Here is a 21,161-nt window from a genome sequence, read left to right as displayed (position 1 = left end):
AGATCATGGGTAGCTGAGAGACTGACTCACCACCACTTATAAGCCAGTATTATCAGGAAACTCTGGTATAGAGTTGGATCAGCACAGATCAGTGTACCCAATATGTGATCCAAGCTCAGTTTGACTTGGTGCTCAACCGAGTTAGAGCTGCTGTTGCTGCCGGAAGTGGTAGCTTTGTTTACTGAATTTCGAACTTGGTGCATCCCCAACTCAGCTATTACTTTCAACTTTTTATAATCACTTCTTTCTCGTCCTTTTCTACTTTCCTCCTAGATTTTGATTGGATGATTCATTTCACTTATTTCTCTTCCTCGTAACTCACCTTTATTTATCACTGTTCTTCTATCATCTCTGGTTGAATCTGTTGATGTTCATGCTGCACTGTGCATCATTTATCAAAATGTGAGACTTGCTTAGCAGCTTTGTCTAGGGGATGGCAGTAGTAGTATTCTCAATGTTTGCTTTAGCTCATTTTGTGGGTGTTACCTTGAGCCTTCAACTTTCCCTGCAGGTGTGTGTGTGTGTGTGTGTGTGTGTGTGTGTGTGTGTGTGCACGCGCGCTTTTTTTCCTGTAGTAGTGTTCAAGAAAATTGACTTATTTACAGGGACAGAAAAACATATCAATAGCCAATCAATCACTTTTGCAGTAAGTATTGCATTTTTATTTATCATTACATAGTGCCATTTGTAATTTCAGACATTTTTGAATTATCATTGCCTTTTTTTTTTAGGCAACAGTTCCGTATATTCTTCAGACTTCAGCATAAAATTCAAGAAAATCATCACAGGTTCATAAAAAAGCAGCAAGTAATATTACATGCAGTGAAATATCAGTTTGTACATGAGGAGATATGAAAATATAATAAAAGTGTGATAACAAGCTCAGTCAAGTTGCTCATAAATCATCACATCAAATTTAACAAAATTTAAATCTAATGTGAATGAAGAGTGATGGTTCATTAGTACAATTCTTAGATACTAAACTTTGTGAACAGAGGATGCCATTTTTAAAAGTATATAATAAAGCACACATCAAAATTCTGTCATACTTCCTAACTTTTTCACCTTTTCAATAAAATGTCTTAGACAAAAGAATACTTTTGTGTCTTATAAGTTCGCATTGTGATATTTACTTTTTCTTTACATGTATAATGAAAATCTAAGTTATAACTAGTAGTGAATGATAAACATGAAGCATAATTATGTGATCTGCACATAGTGCATTTTAAGTATTTTCCAGCATCTGGATATCTATATAAACAAGACAGATCTATGAAGTAATAAAATATTACAGTTACCATGTACATAAATATCTGACATGTATTAAATAGACCACAGTCATAACAGTTTTCTAGTCTTAAGATTGGTTCTTTTTCTATCACATGTTTCGATTCCTTGTTGCAGGCAACTTCTGTCAAGACTCAAGCTCTTCACTTTATTTCTTGATCTCCAGACTTTCACTGTGTAATCATCAGAGGCTGTTACTAACATTTCAGGATCTGCTGGGTTGAATGCAACACAGCTCACAACATCCGAATGTGGAAATTTAGCTAGACATATACCATAATGACGATCCCACAAATAGCCATGTCTATCTTCTGCACCACTGAAATTTAGAATAAAAATCTTATTTTTCATTGTATAAGGATTTTAAAAAAGAAATTAATTGGAATAAGGGTGATTCCAGGACAGAAAATAAATTTCTATTACGGGGATAGGTCACTATTCACCAAACAAAGAATGGTGGTGGTAATGGCAGGCAGGAACAAGGAAAAGTCTGTTACCAGTGGAAGGGGGCGGGCAGGGGGGTGGTGGGTGGTAGGGAGAGGGAAAAGAGAGAGAGAGAGAGAGAGAGAGAGAGAGAGAGAGAGAGAGAGAGAGAGAGAGAGAGAGAGAGAGCACTTTATGGGGAATATCACTCATCTGCTTAGCAGTTTTTCCTAATTCCTGTTTGCTACTTTTTTAGTGTGCCAATAGTAATGTCTTTGTAAAGTTAATTAAAGTGAGAAGTATAGAAAGAGGATCCTCATTTTCTATAACAGCTGTATATGGGACATTTATACTGCAAGCATGCAGACCACATCAAGGTCAAGTTAGAGCCATCTCAGACTGACTGACTCTGATACCTCCTTCTTCACCTTTGTTTACCTTCATCCTCCTACAGGTGGGTCTTTTTATCCTGGGTTCTGAGTGAACAGCCATTCCTTTTTAACCTTTCCCAAGCTACCTCTCTCTCCTCCTTGATGAAGGAAATACTAGTTCTGAAAGCTAGGTAGTGTGTCCCATTTACTTTTGCATTTGTCTATCGACAGTACTGCACATATTGTCTCCTGAAGGTAAGTGGGCCTGCTGGCCAACAATTCTGTTTCATAATTGGTTTCCAAGTTATTGCAAGATTAATATAATGATTTCCTCAAATGATCAGCATGATCAGATTCTGAGTACAATAAAAGCAAAAAAATTGTCCTTGTTATATAAAGCATGCTCTTTAATATAACATTCTAATTTATGCGCAAGGAAAACAAACATTTGTATTACCTGGCTACATATTCATCAGATACATCAAGGAAGATGAAGAAACATTCATTATTTGGTGTATATGCTTTGTGAGATCGTAACATTGTTCCCACTTCTTTCAGGGTAACTAAATCTATAACATGAATGTCAATTTCTTGAGCTATGGGTGGTGGATCCAATGGATTTGTAATAACGTATCCTCTGGGCCATGGCCTGGTGTTTACGTAGAGATACCTGCAAGCAGAATAGATAAATAATTTGAGAAAGTTTTCCTTTATAACTAGTGAGAGCTTAAAAGTAGTCTTGACTGACATTATGAAATCATTTGTGGTCTGCATTATGATTTACAATATTTTTATTTACCAACATTATTACTCATTTTCTGACAAAGTTCACCAACCTAAGACAAAAATTGAGATAACACATGTTTAAATGCCACTGTGTTTTAACAATGCACTGATTCATCACTTGATATAACAATATTTTTCATAATCCATTACTTATGTGATGCTTATATTTTGTAGGTTTTTGTGGAAGGTAGAATACATACCTGACATCAAGTTTCTGTTGTTTCCTGATGCTTATAGTACCCAAAAGAGTTTGTTATACACAAACCACAGAAAGCGTGTATGCGTATACACAGTAAATACAGTGCTGTGTTACTTTCTAGAGAAAAACAAATTATGCCTTTTCGATGCCCAGTACAACATCAACAAAAAAATACAACAGTAGGGTTTGTATACTCTCTGGAGAAAGTGTAAGGAAACTTCAGGATCAAAGATACTATGTACAAACAGTACCTCAAGTAATTCTGAAATGTTTTATTGCCTTCCTACACACAAATTTAGTTGGCCACGCTATAGCAATACTCTAGAGGAAACAGAGCATTGAAGTTATTTTTAATGCTGAACATCTTGCTCCATTTTCTGGAAATGATATTTTAATATTAAATATGTTTTAATTTGTGAGGACATTCTTTAATAAAAAAGTAATTCAAATGAATAATAGTAAAATGCTTATTTTAAAGAAAAAGTTTTTATATTCTACTGTAACACCATTACATTGCACCACTAGGGATTATTTGATGACAGCTGTAATCAACAAACAATAATTGGCAACAAAATCATGTTCTTATGTGCATGCATTTTTCCTCAGTTGCGCCCCATCAATTAATCGTTTTACACCTTAATTAACTACTTCTGCAAATAAATATTTTTGTCTACTTTTACATAGATTTTGAATATAATAGAGGGAAACATTCCACGTGGGAAAAATATATCTAAAAACAAAGAAGATGTGACTTACCAAATGAAAGCGCTGGCAGGTTGATACACACACAAACATACACACAAAATTCTAGCTTTTGCAACCAATGGTTGCTTCATCAGGAAAGAGGGAAGGAGAGGGAAAGACGAAAGGATGTGGGTTTTAAGGGAGAGGGTAAGGAGTCATTCCAATCCCGGGAGCGGAAAAGCGTTTGCGGAGGGAATGTAAATAAAACTTAATGGGGTCGTTGTGGGGATGTTGTGAGGGTGACATGGTATTAGAAGGTGGAAAGTGTGACATGAGGCTGAAATGAAAATGAAAATAAAAATATATGGGGAGAGATAAAGGTGAACTGGAAAGCAACTGGAGATCTGGTGTGAAAAAAGGCGAAAAAGGGTTGGTAAAAGCTGAGCTATGCTGATCCTGTGGTGAACTTGGGTTGGTAAACAACGATGTGCACAAAGGTTAGGTGGTTGTGTTGCCTCCAAAACACGTTAAAGGATGGAGAAATTCGGGAAAATTTCGAAAAAACTGCATGCAAATGTATTAAAAGGAGTGGTTTTGTGGTGGCAGATTATGAAAATGAGGCTAACAATTGTCTGACGAAGAAATAATGACGTTAAAACCTGTGGGAAGCGGCTAAAAATGATCAGTGATGTGGGGAAAAACGGAAATGGACATAAAGTGAAAGTTATTAGAATTAGCCAAAATGGTTGTTTAATAGGTGAAAGGAACTGTTTGTGAACTGGAAATGGTGGATTTTATAGCAGCGGTAGTGTTGAAAGCGGAAGAAAAAAAAAATTTTTTTTTTGTTATGGTTTGGAAGTGGGTTACGTCAAAGTGAAACTACTTGCAAAAACAGAAAGAGAAAATGTAATTGTTGGGTTCAAATTAATTATATGGATTGGAATGACTCCTTACCCTCTCCCTTAAAACCCACATCCTTTCGTCTTTCCCTCTCCTTCCCTCTTTCCTGATGAAGCAACCATTGGTTGTGAAAGCTAGAATTTTGTGTGTATGTTTGTGTTTGTTTGTGTGTCTATCAACCTGCCAGCACTTTCGTTTGGTAAGTCACATCATCTTTGTTTTTAGGTATATTTACATAGATTTTCATAGAGTTCCTTGGTAAAGTCCACAAAAAAACAATACCCTGTCCAATACAGCTCACATTTTAACACAAATATACAACACTACACACATGTTACAACTTGGGGCAATTTATTTCATTTTTTCCTTCTTTTCTGTAATAACATTGTTGTCATCATTTCAAATACATATGTAAAGTGGTTTGTATTATGAAACTATTTACTCTGAAAAACCCAACTGATAATGTGGTGTTGCCACTGGTACCTTGTTCAGATCAGATAGATAAACCTTTCCACTGTATAAATAATATCTGAGAGACTGAGTAGACTGATAGGGAAAGCAAGTACCACACAGGAAGTTGGCAATGTGTGTTACACAGATGGTATGTACTGAGCAGACAGTTACGTTGGGGCCATTTCTCATAACTCTGCAGGTGGGAACAGGTACTACAACATGTTCTTGGTTCTCACCACCCACCTGGCCTAATTTTACATTAATTTCTGTGGTCTCACAGCATTTCTTCAGAGTAGCTATGCCTTTCTTCATGCCCTTTTAGCTTTCTCCATCTTTCATTTTCTCTCCTGTCTATTTTTCACTGTTGCCCTCCCACCTATAAGGCACTTAACTTTTTGCTCTTATTAACTCATGCATTATGTTTCAGCAGTAATCTCTGTGTTGCATACACCCTATTTTCCACCTTTAAGCTCTCAGGTTTTCAAATCTTGTCCGGCACAGTCCTCAACAATCATTCTTTCCTTCTCATTCTAACTGATAAGTTTCCCCTAATTCCGGGTTCTGAGCAAATTTTCTGAACTCTACCCCTTTTCCTGAACCTCATCAGTCATTTTCTTTCACCACTCTTCCTTCCCCTTTAACCCTTCTGCCAGGAGGAGGAGCCACTGGCTTCAAAAACTAGCAAACTGTAATACCTTTTATAAGTGTGTTCTCCTCCCATTGCTTCATGAGTAGTGTTTTCTTATCTATCCAATTACTTATATTTTCAACAATTGATTATTTTCGTTGATACTCCAGAGTTAGCTTTATATCATTCTTTGGTTACAATAAGTTGTTATAATATTAAGTAAGACGAGTTACAATTAACAATATTCTCATTTTGTATAAACGACCAATCATTACACACTTAATCTTAATAAAAGTAAATTTTACAGGGTTCATGTTGTGTATACTTGATTGCTGCTCTCTATCTTTATGCTTGGCTAGAGTATTGAAAAAATCAGAACTAATTATTAACGTGGTCAGATCAAATACCAAAGGTAGTGTTACATCTTGCCATTGGGTTGAAGATTTTCTCCCCTGTATATTCAAATGGTATCTTTTCATTTATCTGCAATGATTGTAATGGAGAATTTAATGTGATGTATATTTTGTCATGTTTTATGTAAATTCTATGCAATATTGGTGTAGAAGGGAGTGTTATGGCCCAGTAGGTTAAAAATTATCTCTGTAATTAAAAACAATGAGGCATACAGTTGAAGGCGCCGGAAGAAAAGGAAGGGACAGTTTTGACTGAGATGAGTTCATGGAAATAAATGTTCGGTGGCTGTGGGCACAGTAACCTTTTTTTTTTTTAACTTTGGAATGTTACATGTAAAGTGGAACCACAAAGAGGGACAGTTTAAGGAAGTGGTTTAACTGGTTCAGTTTTTTGGAAGATCTGCAGGAGAGTAATGAAGAATTTGTTGGAGACTGATCATGGTGTCATTGTTGGGCTTTTAATTGCAATTTTAATATCAGTTCATCCGTTCACCTACAGCAGACCAATGTGAGGACCACAGACACATGTGACAGGAAACTGCATCCATTCTAGCTTTCATTCTTCTTGAGGCACACTCCAACTCTCTGAAAACCACTAGGAAGGGGGGGGGGGGGGCGGGGCGGGGAGGGGTCAACAACCTTTGTACAAAAAAAGGGGGATTAGGAAATTGTCATATGCTATTTGTGTAAGTGAAAAAAATTGGAACTGAAGAGGTAAGATCCCAGCTTCAGTGAGGGAACTGTTTATGGGAGCAATTTAGGAGACATCAGTAACCAGTCTTAATTCAATAATTTCAAAGCCAAAAGTGCCACTGACTCATAAATCATTGTCTAGTGAAGAGGAGATCATAGCCTTGTAAATATGGAGCACGGTCTGCACCTCAATTGCGTGAACAAGGAAGGAAAGGGCGTTCAACTTTCCCATACATCTAGTCTTTATTCAATGAATATGGGGCAGCCATGTCAGATTTTTATCAAAGTTGAGTCCCAACATTCCGGACTGTGCAAAAATGTCCAAGTGAAAGACACCTTAAATACCTAAGTGGATTTCTGGGTCAGGGTGAATCATGTTAGGGTGACAAAAATGCATGACCCACAATTCTCACAAGAGAAAATTGGAAGCCATATGAAGAGGTCCCTTCAGGTGAATCCTTGGAGCTGGCATTCAGCCATGACTATTGATTGGGAGCTATTTTTCTTGTTAATTGTCTCTTTGGCCTACGAAACCATGTGTGTTCTCTACATTCTTCCGTCATTTCTATTCCTGGCTTTCATGGTCCATTCTCCTTTTCTCGTTCCTGTTGCCTCCGTATTCTTGCTGATATCCTTCCATCTTGTCCGTGGCCTCCTCAACCTCTTCTGCTCTTCACGGATCCTGAAAATGCTACTCACAGTAGTCTTTCCTCTTCCATCCTGATCAGGTTTCCTGCCCAAATCAATTTTCTTTTCTTCATTATTGGCCAATATCAGATAGCAAGTATGGTTCTGCCAGTTCCTGGTTTTTTAATATTTTCCATTCCTGTGACTGAGTGTCCCTCTTTGGGCCAAATACTTTCCTTAATATGTTTCTCTTAAAAACCAACAGTTTTTGTTCATCTATTTTCCTTAATGAAAGCATTCCAGGCCCATACACAGCTACCAGGACATTACACTCTAGTACAGTCCAATTTTAAAACTTCTTGAAACTGATCTACTGCACAATACACCTGTAAGCCAAAATTGCTCAATCTGCCACTGCAGTTCTTCCTTAATCTCTCTTTCCATTCTATTCTGTTCACTAAAAATGTTTCCCAAATATTTAAATATGTCTATTCTCATAAATGTGACTTCTTCAACTGTCAATTGATTGTAGCCCTGCTTTTGTAATATTTCTGCAAGAATTTGTCATGAGCTGCATGCTCTCTCTGCCACCGTTTATTCAAACAACATCTATCACATGTGCAAATCATTTTATAGTGTTATTACAAATACAAATATCACTGTACAGAGTGGATGCAACCATGGCAGCTGTTGATAGACATTGCTTTTTTGGCTGGATTTAAGGATTAGGATGATTTTATCCCTCCATTACAAAGGGAAAACACCGTCTAGCTGAATATCGTTAAAGACCCTGAGTAGACAGAGTCCATAAGTTTCATTCAGACATTGGATCATTTGATTTTGAATCTAATCAGGGTCTGGGACCATATCATGTACCCAGTTAGTGAAAGGATCATTACGTAATTCAAATTTAGGGGGAATAAAAGATAGGGAGATGTTTCCAACTTTTCTTCTATTCACTCGGGAGGTAAGAGACGTAGTGGGTCACAAGATGACAATAAGAACCTACACATCTGTAGACATACCACCACAAAAGAGATTCAGAATAGTTGATAATCTTTGGCAGTCCAACAGACTATGGAGATTGACCTACACCTGGGATGAAAAGGTGACACACAGCAATTCCAGCATTCCTTATTACTGCATTTAATTAGGTAATGAGGTTTGGCACAGAGCCACTGAAAACAATGAGGGTGCTACGAGAAGGATATCACTTGAGATGTAGGAGAGCCCTTCGATGGTCTTCAACAGCTGTTGTAATGTCTCTGGTCCACCATGTTACTGACCAACAGTGAAGGGGAACACTAAAATGGGGATAGCAGTTCCATTGCCACAAGTATTTGCATTGGAGACATCTCTCACAACCTCACTGATGTAATATGACAGAGGAGGGATGAAGGTGACAGCAGAGGTGTACAACTGCCACTGTGCCCTTGGGAAAGCCCAAGATGGCAACTGCTCTATTGGCCAGTGACAAAGAAGTGTCATGACCACTGAAAAGTGATTGCTGTCAGAAAGATCATTTTATAGTGACCACTTTTACGAAGCCATGACTGGAGGAAGAGGCTGTAAGATCGATAGCCAAAATGGTGCCATGGGCAGCACAAAAGTGGGTAGGATAACCATCATTGAGAAGACAGAGATCAATATCAGATAAAGTAGATCAATGAGATAGCTCCTACCAGATACGTAGTACTCCCGACAGAAGTGGTGTGCATTGATATTTCCAAGTAGAAGACAGGGATTGTAGGGGGGGGGATGATGGTTGGGAGGGGCAGGGGGGAGAGCTGTCAGATTAAGATGGCCATCTGAAACCGCACAAGTGCCCTGTCTGACAATAAGCACACACTGCAAATGGTAAACACGAGGATTTTTTTCACTCTTACTGCTATTGTTTCTAGTGTACAGAAGGGAATCCACTTACTGATAACTTTTGGGCAAACCAAAGTACAGATTGACAGAAAAGATTTCCTAAAATACATTTATGATGTCACTGACAAAGACCACTGGCTTAGCACATAGAAATTACCCTCTATCAGTCCAGCTACAAAGCAGGAAATGAGGGGAATAAGTTTCTGCAGTTTGCTTGATTTTGCTTTCCTCCCATGGTGTGACCAAGGAGAGAGAGTTTTTGGGTCATAACAATCTATGTCGAAACCTTCAGGTCCATCTGGAGAGACTGCCAGAGGCTCAAGGTTGCGGGTCTTTTCACTGTGAGGTATTCACAACGATGTCGTCAACTCCGGTCAAGGGCTCTTCTCCCAAGCACCACCAAGCCACTGCAATGGCCACTGGGCTTGACTGCCATTATGTTGCTCCCATTAGGTCAGGCAACTATTCCTTGGCATGCATAGGCTTGGTCATCAACAATGCGATGCCGGATCAATTAGGGAGTCTACCAATGTGTGGGTGCCTGATGACCCATGCAGTGGTGGGTATTGGGCATCTCATCATTACACATTTAGAGATATCCCAAACATCAGATCTGCCAAAAACCATACACTGTCTTAATGTCGCCTTCTACTACATTCTGGCTGTTTGAGCACTGATAATCTGCTGGATTGTAGTAGGAGGTGACATAAGATTGTATGTAGTTTTTGACAGATTATTATGACAACGGAAATATCCCAAAACATGTGATGAAGAGATGTGAATAAAAAATATGTTGGTGACCAAGACTAGGATATTTCTATTCCATTCAAACAAAAGTTAACTGAAACGAATGTTGTAAAATAATGTTTTTGAAAAAAAAGTTGGGAAGAACCATTATCAATTTTCTATTGGCAAATCAAGCTATTGACAAGGAATCTGTCCTACAGATCAAATCTGAGAAAAGATTTTCTCAGAGAATAAGACTGCAGCACAGGAAAGGAAGAATTACTGCACTGGCAAGGGACCCCATACCCACCACACATCTACTAAAGAAAGGAGGCCCATGGAGGATGAATGCTTCACACTACCGCTCATATACTCCAAATCTAGGGGTGTTTGTAACCAGGAGATCTAAGATGTTACCCTTCACAACTCGGTTCTCTATCTGGTCACTTTCAGATCAGGCATTTACAACAATTTCACACTTTTCTCTGTCCTTACTAGACATGCTAATCAACTGAGTCTCCTGGTCCACAGCTGGTAAGTTGAAATCTCCCTGTACTACTATAGCATAACCAGAAAATTTATGCCCTTCTCTAAGCTTTCCTTGAGATATTTCACCATTGCTCATTTGAGTCACAGAGTCTGCAGAAGTATCCAATTATCAAGTTTAAACTACCTTTAAAACTTTCATTTATCCAATTTATTTTGCATTTTGATTCTGTTCTAGCTTCACTAGATATTATCACATTGTTTACAGCACCATCATCCATCTATCTTTGCAAAATACATTCCAATAAGTACTTAGAATTTCATTGCTAGTAACACCTGGTATCAGCTTTGTTTCTGTCCATATGTGGGTATTATTAACATTTACAAATGGGATCCTTACACAGATGTTCTTAGAATTAAATGCTACTATATAAACATTCTCTCTCTCTCTCTCTCTCTCTCTCTCTCTCTCTCTCTCTCTCTCTCTCTCTCTCTCCCCCCCCCCCCCCCCTCTCTCTCTCTCTCTCCCTCCCTCTCTCTCTCTCTCTCTCTCTCTCTCTCTCTCTCTCTCTTTCTCTCCCTAGTGTGTCATGAAGACTGTTACTACCTGTAATGAATGAGGCCAATATTGATACCTCCATGAAAACAGAATGCAACTTACTAGGCCTTTGGAGGGATTTACCTATTAAAAATCCATGTGTGCACCACATGTACTTTGTTACCACAGTATCCATTTTCTGTATGTAGTACATGCCTGATCTATTAAGAGGAGTCCCACAACTCTCCACCCAACATCAGCAATGGAGAAATCTACATCCAAGATCATCACAAAAATGCGTGAGCCTCTGTTTTAAGCCCTCCTGTCAACTCGACACAACACAACTGTGATCAGTGGTGGTGGTGTAGTAGTGCTCTGCAGCTGGAGCTATACTCTTGTTGGATAAGCTAAGAGTTATTACAGAAGAGGGACTAGCATACTGAAGCCTAGTGATTATCTGTGCTAGATGAATTGATTACTGGTGTAATCATTGCAGCTAAAGAAACTGTGTCTTATTTCACAATACACTGGCCAGTGAAAAAGAAACTTAAGTGCGATAGAAATTTGGCAATCTAAGACACTCATCGCTGGAGTGCCTCTAATCTCATTTAAGAACAGTGGTTTAACAAGATACATCCTGATTTGAAAACATTTACCAACAAAGACAGTGTACAGTCAAACTAGCTTCCCTTCACACTCTTGCACCACGATACAGACTAACAGTGTAAATTGAAAAGAAGATCTTAGTGTCCACATATACAGTATGAAACTTTTAGTTCCGCCATTTTTACTGAACATAAATCACTGTTTAATCCTTTTGGGAACCAGAAGCAACATCTCTGAGAAGACAGCTCTGCGGTTGCAATGCTGAACATTGTTCCTAACCAAATACAATTATGAACTCCATTTTATGCCGATCTCCCAATATGCAGTCACAGACACACTGTTCTCCTTTCCGAGTACCCCAACTCAAGATTTCAACTGTGCTCTGTCTTTAGGTTGATGCAGAAGTATTATAAGACCTATAACACTTCCTGGTTATGGTTGTTTACATCACACAAGATCAAACTCCTGCTCAACAAACATAGACTTGTTACACACTTCTGCCCTCCAGCACCACTTGATACTGGTTAATGGCATTATGCTTCTTGGTGCTAAAAGCACAGGGCACTATGTGGTTATCTCTCTGCCAGTGTGCCCACAGTTCCTGGCTCCGTATCGCTGTAGACAGTTGGGGATTACCAGGATAAATTTTAAAAATAGGTACCCCCATATACTGGGTAGATATGGATGCTACCGAATGTGCACTGTGGTCAGATCAGCAAACCATGGAAGCACCTGCAGCTAAACATCACAGGGCAATTTCAGCACACAATATGGTTTGCAGGAGTGGTTGCACTATCAAAATCTTTTTCAATCTCCAGATGTGTTCCACCACAGCAAAAGCCTGGTAGCAGCATTGATAAAACTACCTACAATTAGGGAATCCTCATGCACTTTATGACTACTATGGCCTGAAGTTTACTTTATGTTAGTTGGTTGACTTCTATACCCAAAACATGGATCATGTGATGGCACCAGCCTTCACCTTAAATGCAATGGTGAAGTTGTGAGGGTGATGCAGGCATTCAAGGTATGCAAGCTTAAGGAGGTACAAGGACCCAAATCAGATGACGTTTTTGAGTTATTTTTGATTACACGTAGGATGACAGTAGAGAGAGCCTGCAGACTGATATGCATTCTCCACTGGTAGCCTCATGTACAATTCTTCAACTGCTACACCCAATACTTTAGACTCTGGTAGTGCCAATGTCCAGTACAGCAGTCTGGGTTTGCATATTTGAAGGAACACAAGGATTGTTATTCACCACAAGGATCCACCATTTTATCTACTGCTTGTTTCTCTTGTCTAATGATGCTTAAAAAGACTCAGGACCCACTTAACCACGGAGCGGGCACGCACCTGTGTATAAAGTGCATCAATCACAAATAACAATGTTTTGTACTGTTTCATTGCTGTTTTACAATAGTGAGCCCACACCTACTCCTCCATTACTGCATCAGCTAACACAGTAATAAGTTGTGTTGTCATTGTCCAAGTGAGCAGCAGCAACATAAAACAAACAGTAAGGTAAGTAAGACAAAATTTACAATTTGTGCATGAAAATGACCCAAATTCTGAGCTAGCAGCACAATCCCGCAATGAGGTAGTTATCTATGAGATAATCAGTAATCAAATAAGCAGCTGATAGGGATCCAATGCAACTGCACTGTTTAATGCTTGGAGTGGGTCATTATTGTGGGGCAACACTTCTGTGCGGCAACAGAGTGAAACAATGAAAGGTATATTTTATTATTTTTTAATTAAACAGTGATTTAGTTCATATAATGTTAGTTTATTTTATTGTAGTTTAATTAAACAAAGACTGGCTTGTAATTTTGTTCATACGTGTTTACCTAGGCAACACAGGCAGCTATTCTTTACGTGTGTAGAAAGTGTGCCACGTACCTGCTTGTGTTATGAAAAACGGTGCACCCACTTGAGGCATAAACACTTGCACTAGTTGTGACTAATCTAGTATCAACACAGTTGGCTCCTTATCATTGCATGTGCCTGATGTTTGAACTTCTTGTTATTGTTTGGATGGAGACTACTACTTGTGATTTTTGCAGGCTTTTCACTTCACTTCATGGATGGTATTTTGACTATCACCACTTGTAGGTGTAATGGTGCTTTACAATAGGTCCAAATTCTCTTTGAATGTTTTTTTTAGTGCACTCCTTGGCTCAGGTCATCATTAACTGGAGGAACTTGGATTTTAGATATTGTCATTTTAGATACCTTAAAAATATCTTTCACTGAGGCTAAATCTCAAACCTAGTGAAAACACCACTGCTCTAACTACTGAAGTGGGTACAGTCTTTCGCATAGGTACAGGTAAAGCTATCATCAACTCTAAGTTTGGTTTGACAACAGTGATTTACTAGGTGCAGTTTACTGGAGGTGGTATGCCATTGTCTTTCTCCAACCTTTGAGCTGACTTACCCAGCCAGCTATAGCAGAGCATACATTCCAATGTGGATTTCAAACCACGGTGAGCTAAAGATTTTTCACACTGAGAAAAACTGCTAGAGTTGCTAGAAGCCCATTATATTAGATAAAGAAACTAGTTTCATCATTTTCCTGTATTGGGAAATTGTTGTGCCTCCCATAGTAACTAGAAAGGTTTGAGGAATATTTTCTTGGAACTCACTTTGAGGTGTCAAAACATGCTGTAAACCAGATTATGCACTGGAAGTTTCAGACAACAGCAAACTGGTCTCCCATATGTAAGTGTCCATTCAGCATAGGTGGAACTTAAGTCCCAACCATCTATCAATCACTCTGTGCTGCCAGGATATTAGTGGTTTATGTAGATGGAATGTTAACAAAGTACTCGGCCATAATGTGGCTAACACCTATCGGCTTTTTGGAGACACTTATTCTTTACTAGGGGGACAACTCAGTCTCTCACTGTAAGCCTCTTGACTGTTCCCAGACAGATGATGTAGGTTCAATGACTTACTGAGTAAAGGAAACCCTGTCATAATCTCTTCTTGCTCTTCTTTAGCTGTAAAACTTTGTAGCCTTATATTAATATTTGGATCATTAAGGCCAGGTTCTCATTCAAAACGGTCAAAAATTCAAATTTTTTGAAAGGTATATGTGTTGGAGTGAAAAGGTTTTTTTATCCATGCATTACAAAAGTTTCTACAGTCCATTGTTCAAAGCAGTGTCACGGCTGCTGTGGGACACACTCAGCCGGAGATACCTGATTCAGGTAGAAAACGTGTTGTGCTGTGACGCACATTCACAAAATGATTTATATCGCAGTATGCATGCAAACACATTTGCCGAAAAATCTGACGAACAACGTGTGCAGGCTGTCGATTGCAGCATACCCAGCTCATCCAGATCGGCTTTTCTTAACAAGAAAAATGAGGGAATTGTTCTCCTGGAACAGGTTGAATTAGAGGAAGGGTTGATATATGGTGCTGGTATTGCAGCCCTAAACATAAGTAAGTAATTTTTTTTTTTTTGTGTCAAATTTTGGTCAAAGTTGGTCAACACATAATTTTTTGTCCACTGTATTGAATTAGCCAGTTTGAATTTTGAAAATCTAAATTCAGGTTCATGTTCAGCAACATCAAAAATATATCACACCACGTAGTTTTTATGCAAATTGAACTAATAAATACGTATAAAAGTTTTCCTCAACTTTACACAGGTTTTTCTTGAGAAATGATTTGTCGAAACTCCGTGCAGCATAAAATAAAAACTATTCAACCTATGAACTTCTAGCCACTTTTCGTAGTAGGTTATACCTATAACATATGAAACTTTTAGTATAAACTATTTTTTGTAAAGCCATAAAGAGAAAATTCCCAAAAACTCAAACTCAAACTTTAAGTTAGCACCATATCATTAAATTTAAGGTTATTTCATTGTACACTCCTGGAAATTGAAATAAGAACACCGTGAATTCATTGTCCCAGGAAGGGGAAACTTTATTGACACATTCCTGGGGTCAGATACTTCACATTATCACACTGACAGAACCACAGGCACATAGACACAGGCAACAGAGCATGCACAATGTCGGCACTAGTACAGTGTATATCCACCTTTCGCAGCAATGCAGGCTGCTATTCTCCCATGGAGACGATCGTAGAGATGCTGGATGTAGTCCTGTGGAACGGCTTGCCATGCCATTTCCACCTGGCGCCTCAGTTGGACCAGGATTCGTGCTGGACGTGCAGACCGCGTGAGACGACGCTTCATCCAGTCCCAAACATGCTCAATGGTGGACAGATCCGGAGATCTTGCTGGCCAGGGTAGTTGACTTACACCTTCTAGAGCACGTTGGGTGGCACGGGATGCATGCGGACGTGCATTGTCCTGTTGGAACAGCAAGTTCCCTTGCCGGTCTAGGAATGGTAGAACGATGGGTTCGATGACGGTTTGGATGTACCGTGCACTATTCAGTGTCCCCTCGACGATCACCAGTGGTGTACAGCCAGTGTAGGAGATCGCTCCCCACACCATGATGCCGGGTGTTGGCCCTGTGTGCCTCGGTCGTATGCAGTCCTGATTGTGGCGCTCACCTGCACGACGCCAAACACGCATACGACCATCATTGGCACCAAGGCAGAAGCGACTGTCATCGCTGAAGACGACATGTCTCCATTTGTCCCTCCATTCACGCCTGTCGTGACACCACTGGAGGCGGGCTGCACGATGTTGGGGCGTGAGCGGAAGACGGCCTAACGCTGTGCGGGACCGTAGCCCAGCCTCATGGAGATGGTTGCGAATGGTCCTCGCCAATACCCCAGGAGCAACAGTGTCCCTAATTTGCTGGGAAGTGGCGGTGTGGTCCCCTACGGCACTGCGTAGGATCCTACGGTCTTGGCGTGCATCCGTGCGTTGCTGCGGTCCGGTCCCAGGTCGACGGGCACGTGCACCTTCCGCCGACCACTGGCGACAACATCGATGTACTGTGGAGACCTCAAGCCCCACGTGTTGAGCAATTCGGCGGTACGTCCACCCGGCCTCCCGCATGCCCACTGAACGCCCTCGCTCAAAGTCCGTCAACTGCACATACGGTTCACGTCCACGCTGTCGCGGCATGCTACCAGTGTTAAAGACTGCGATGGAGCTCCGTATGCCACGGCAAACTGGCTGACACTGACGGCGGTGGTGCACAAATGCTGCGCAGCTAGCGCCATTCGACGGCCAGCACCGCGATTCCTGGTGTGTCCGCTGTGCCGTGCGTGTGATCATTGCTTGTACAGCCCTCTCGCAGTGTCCGGAGCAAGTATGGTGGGTCTGACACACCGGTGTCAATGTGTTCTTTTTTCCATTTCCGGGAGTGTAGTTATGTAAAAGCTTCCATAAATTTAATGTAGTAAGAACCCTTGATCAAATGATAATTATAGATGCCATTTTTTTCTTCTACAATAAAGTCAAAAGTATGATCAGTCATAATTCCCAAACAGATCCTTTGTATGTCTTTTCCTTGTCTCAAAAAAATTTGCAACCTTTGCCTACTTTTTGTTCGTAGGAATGAGAACCTGGCCTTTTAAGGGTTATTGGATTTACATCCAAAGGTTGTCTTTTTTCCAAATAATAGTTACAGTCCATTTCAACACTTGAATGGAAGGCGACAATGGTAGTAACTCATAGTTTGTTAATGAAATACTCACCTGTGATCTGGTGATAATCCCATTCCTATAATATGGCCATGAAGATCAATAACATGGTCTACTTTGTCAAATTTGTGAGCAACCTCATTATAGTCAAGCCAGTTAGGTTCTGGTATGGGCACTTCAGCATTCCTGAGTTCCTTTTCTCTAGCTCTCGCAGCTATTCGTTCTCTCAGCGATGGTCCAGGATCCAGTTTCTGAGGAAACGAAACTGACGTAATACGTTTGAATCCTATTAAATGTGGAGTATAAGTTTTGGAGCCAGTAGTAAATATTAAATATTTTTCTGGTTGTTGTGCTAAATCATCACTTTCGCTCATGCATTCCTCTGCTTCCATTGATGCCTCAGAATTTTCGGAAGCATTTTCATCTGTTCCATCCACTGTGTCCCTGTCTGTAACAGCAAAAAGAAACTTACAGTTGAGAATGAAAAGTGATACAAAATGATTTGCACTTTCGTACAATGGAAGATTTTATAATCCAAGGAATGGTAATCACAAAACATTGTTGTTTTGTTATGATCAGTTTGGATGTGGTCTACCCTTTCTACCCTCTGGCCAATAAATCTATTTTTACAACATACAACATTTATCGTTTAAAAATATAATATGAAATCCAAAATGGTACGACTTGGGTTTTTTAGTTACTGAAGGTTGCCTGGAGGTAAATGACATTGTAACAATTGCAAATAAAGTCTATAAACAAGCATGCAATCATGTCTCATAGTGTGGATTGCTCGTGTACCGTCATGTACAAATTAAGCGATGTTGATATTCTTTTCAGAATACTCCTAATGATCCGATGATGGCAGTAAGCAAACATCAATCACTGTGAATTGTGCAGTAATGTGCAATCAAGACTGATATTTATGAATAAAATGAGTGTTGTAAAAAATATTGTAGACAGAGAGAGGAGAGGGAGGGGGAATCTGGGATCAACTACATTGTTATAATGGATCAAGCTGCAAATAGGTACTTCGTGCAGTTTTTTAATCTCTGCTTGTGTCGAGGGGAAATCCAAAGGCACTGTGCGCAGAAATTTTTGGTTCCATTATCAGAAGTCCCTATTCTGTCTCTATCGGTCAAGCCAACAACTAGATATGAAACAAGTGCTATGAGTGGTGTTATTTTGTGGGTTCTACTAGTAAACCAATATACAATCACTAATTTCCTTTCACAACATTGAACCTGCAACTTCAGAGTAGATTTTTTTTTAAATATTAACTTCATGTTAGATTACAAAAAAAGCAGATTTGTTTTTGAATATTACCACCACATAGGACAAGTAACGTATAAATGTAATATTCTGCTTCATAAATTCATTGTTTACTACAACATGAAAGGCTAAAAGAAAAGTGAAGCTTCTGGACCTGCATTGTGTTTTTAATTTACAAAAACTGCTCTAAGCTCATATCTGTACATTTCACATCAACAAGTGAATTGGGATAATAATCATGCATACGAAATTCAGACTAATGTTTTACGCTCACTAAATAGAGCTGACAGAATGTGTCTTATATGAAAATATGAAAAAAAAATGCAAATAAGTTATGGTCTAATACAAAATAGTTTCAATATAAATAAATGATAGCAGAGGACTAACTCTTTATCATTCTGTTCTTAAAAATGTAACTTTTCTTCAAAGAAATGACCATCCATGTAAGTAACAAAATACTGAAAACTCACCACTTTCATAAAGTCCATATTCTCTACTACCATTACTGCAATCATAGCTAGATCTTCCACATTGTGTTTCTACCCTTCTGTAGTCTGAATTATACTGAATGGAACATGGATAATCAACAATATCACTTCTTCGACGCCAATTTAAAAAGGCACCTTCAAGGGAATTTGCCCTGAAAGAATTATTTAATCATAATAGTCTAACCTTTAAAAACAATTACATCAACACTGAATACAGAGAAAATATACTCAGGTATTAAATAGTAACTGTATAATAGTACATACTGTAAACATGATGAAACCTGAATTAGTGATTCAGGTGGATCATCTTCAAGACTTCCATTGTATAACAGTGGTGATCCATTCATCTCACTGGTTGATGGATATGGGTTTCTTTTTTCATTATTTAGTGATTTTTGAATGTTATCCATTGGAGACTGTTGGTTACTATTATTAACCTGTGTTGGTGAAGGTGCCAAACAGTTGGCTACCATTATCGCTCGGATAGAGCTGGAGTTGGGGTTGTAGAATGCATACAACTTGCTTGTGATTGGAACATGTTCAGAATTTGCTTCTTGGGATGCTTTATTCAACCACAGGACAGACGTACTGACTAAGTGTGCAAGCCAGTGAAGATCACCTGATAATAAATACTGATCACTGAACCATGTCCCAAATATGTCATATGGTCTGTTTTTCACTCTACACTGCAGGGCAAAACCATCTGAAAAGTAAATTTCACTTTCCTATAGTAACTGCACACTTTCACAACACAGTAGGATCTTGCAATGTGATTTTACTATACAAAAACTGCTCTACACTCATATTTGTATACCCTGCATCAACAAGTATTGGAATACTAATCGTGCATACTGAGTACAGAGCAATATTTTACACTTACTGAATAGAGTTTACAGAACAAGCACTATATGAAAATATCTTTAAAAATTGCAAATCAGTTAATTTTCTAACACAGAATAGTCTTTAGCCCATCAAACCATGAAGTTTACAATACTGCCGTCCCTTAATGAATACATTGTAGTTTTACAACCCAACTTGTGACACAAACTTTCATTTCACTTTGGAGTCAATAAGATACAGCATTCATCTAATTTCTCAGCAATACTCATTACTCAAATTTTTCAAACGTTCACAGACTGCCGCATCATGTAAAATGAGTACAGCTTGTACAAGTAGATGAGAGACGTCCAGTTTGTAAACAAAAAGTTAAAGAGGTAACAAAAGTTTGGGTGTGATTTTGCAACTCTTTGTTACTATTTACACAAATATTTATTGGCTTCCTATTTTTACCTCTAACACATCATATGAACTTTAAAACTGCACTACTCACCTGCTGTTTATGTACTAGTGTATTTCTGTCATGTTATCATTTCCTTATTCTATGATCCTGAGAGATTCTTACTCCTTGAATATTATACACTGTTTTCCAAACCCTTGACATCTAATTACGTTTATTTTTTGGCAGATAACAAAGACCCCATTAGTACATACCCAAATGTACAACTCTTCTGGCTATATTTACCATCACTGATGTCCAATGCTTCATTTGATTTTTAAGATGATTTTTTGTTGTTGTTGTTTGAGTAATAAAAGCAACCTGTATGTGATGTTTGTTTATTTCAGTTTGCAGCACAAACAGAAAAAAAAAACATAACACCAATATGGCTGCCATCAGGGTTGCCACTAAACCATTAATCAAAATTAAGAAACAGTGATGTGTCAAGAAACACAATGCATGTATAAACCTTCCCACTTGCTGTCAGGTCAACTTCTGCCTGTCACTGTTGATACTCTGGATATATGATAACAGATTCTGAGTTTTATTCTTCCACACATTTATAAATAGTTGTGGAAGACAACACTGCAGTCAGTTCATGCCTAATGGCTAAATTGTCAACATCCCTATGGTGTTAGCCAGTGTAAGGCAGTCCTGATTTAATTATCGTGAAGCAGACATTGTGTTATAGTCAGTCTGTAGTACTCACTCACAACATAGGCATCTCTATGTTATTAGCTGTCAGTTGGCAACATATTTATGTCATTAACCAGTATCAGTGAATCAGCAGTAGTCTTTCATTATGTTAACATCTATGTATCTATGTATCAATCAAATGTAGAATGCTATGATA

The 21,161-nt window shown here is 38.9% G+C and overlaps 1 protein-coding gene across 2 annotated transcripts in view; it reads right to left on the bottom strand.

The window, feature by feature from the left end:
* Positions 1-653: 653 nt before the first annotated feature.
* LOC124797949 (F-box/WD repeat-containing protein 5) overlaps positions 654-21,161 on the bottom strand; it is an 82,113-nt gene continuing 61,605 nt past the window's right edge. For both annotated transcript variants that reach the window (XM_047261094.1, XM_047261095.1), the window contains exons 5-9: positions 19,297-19,735; positions 19,015-19,184; positions 17,330-17,723; positions 2,539-2,751; positions 654-1,606 (exon numbers count right to left, since the gene is read on the bottom strand). In XM_047261094.1, the coding sequence (XP_047117050.1) occupies positions 1,339-1,606; positions 2,539-2,751; positions 17,330-17,723; positions 19,015-19,184; positions 19,297-19,735 (1,484 nt within the window). In that variant the 3' untranslated portion in view covers positions 654-1,338. The remainder of the gene's footprint in view (positions 1,607-2,538; positions 2,752-17,329; positions 17,724-19,014; positions 19,185-19,296; positions 19,736-21,161) is intronic.

The sequence above is a fragment of the Schistocerca piceifrons genome, chromosome 5 (assembly GCF_021461385.2).
Source record: "Schistocerca piceifrons isolate TAMUIC-IGC-003096 chromosome 5, iqSchPice1.1, whole genome shotgun sequence".
In the NCBI taxonomy this organism is placed as follows: domain Eukaryota; kingdom Metazoa; phylum Arthropoda; class Insecta; order Orthoptera; family Acrididae; genus Schistocerca; species Schistocerca piceifrons.
Note: the sequence above shows the minus strand (reverse complement) of the source record. Positions and strands in the feature narration are given on the sequence as shown.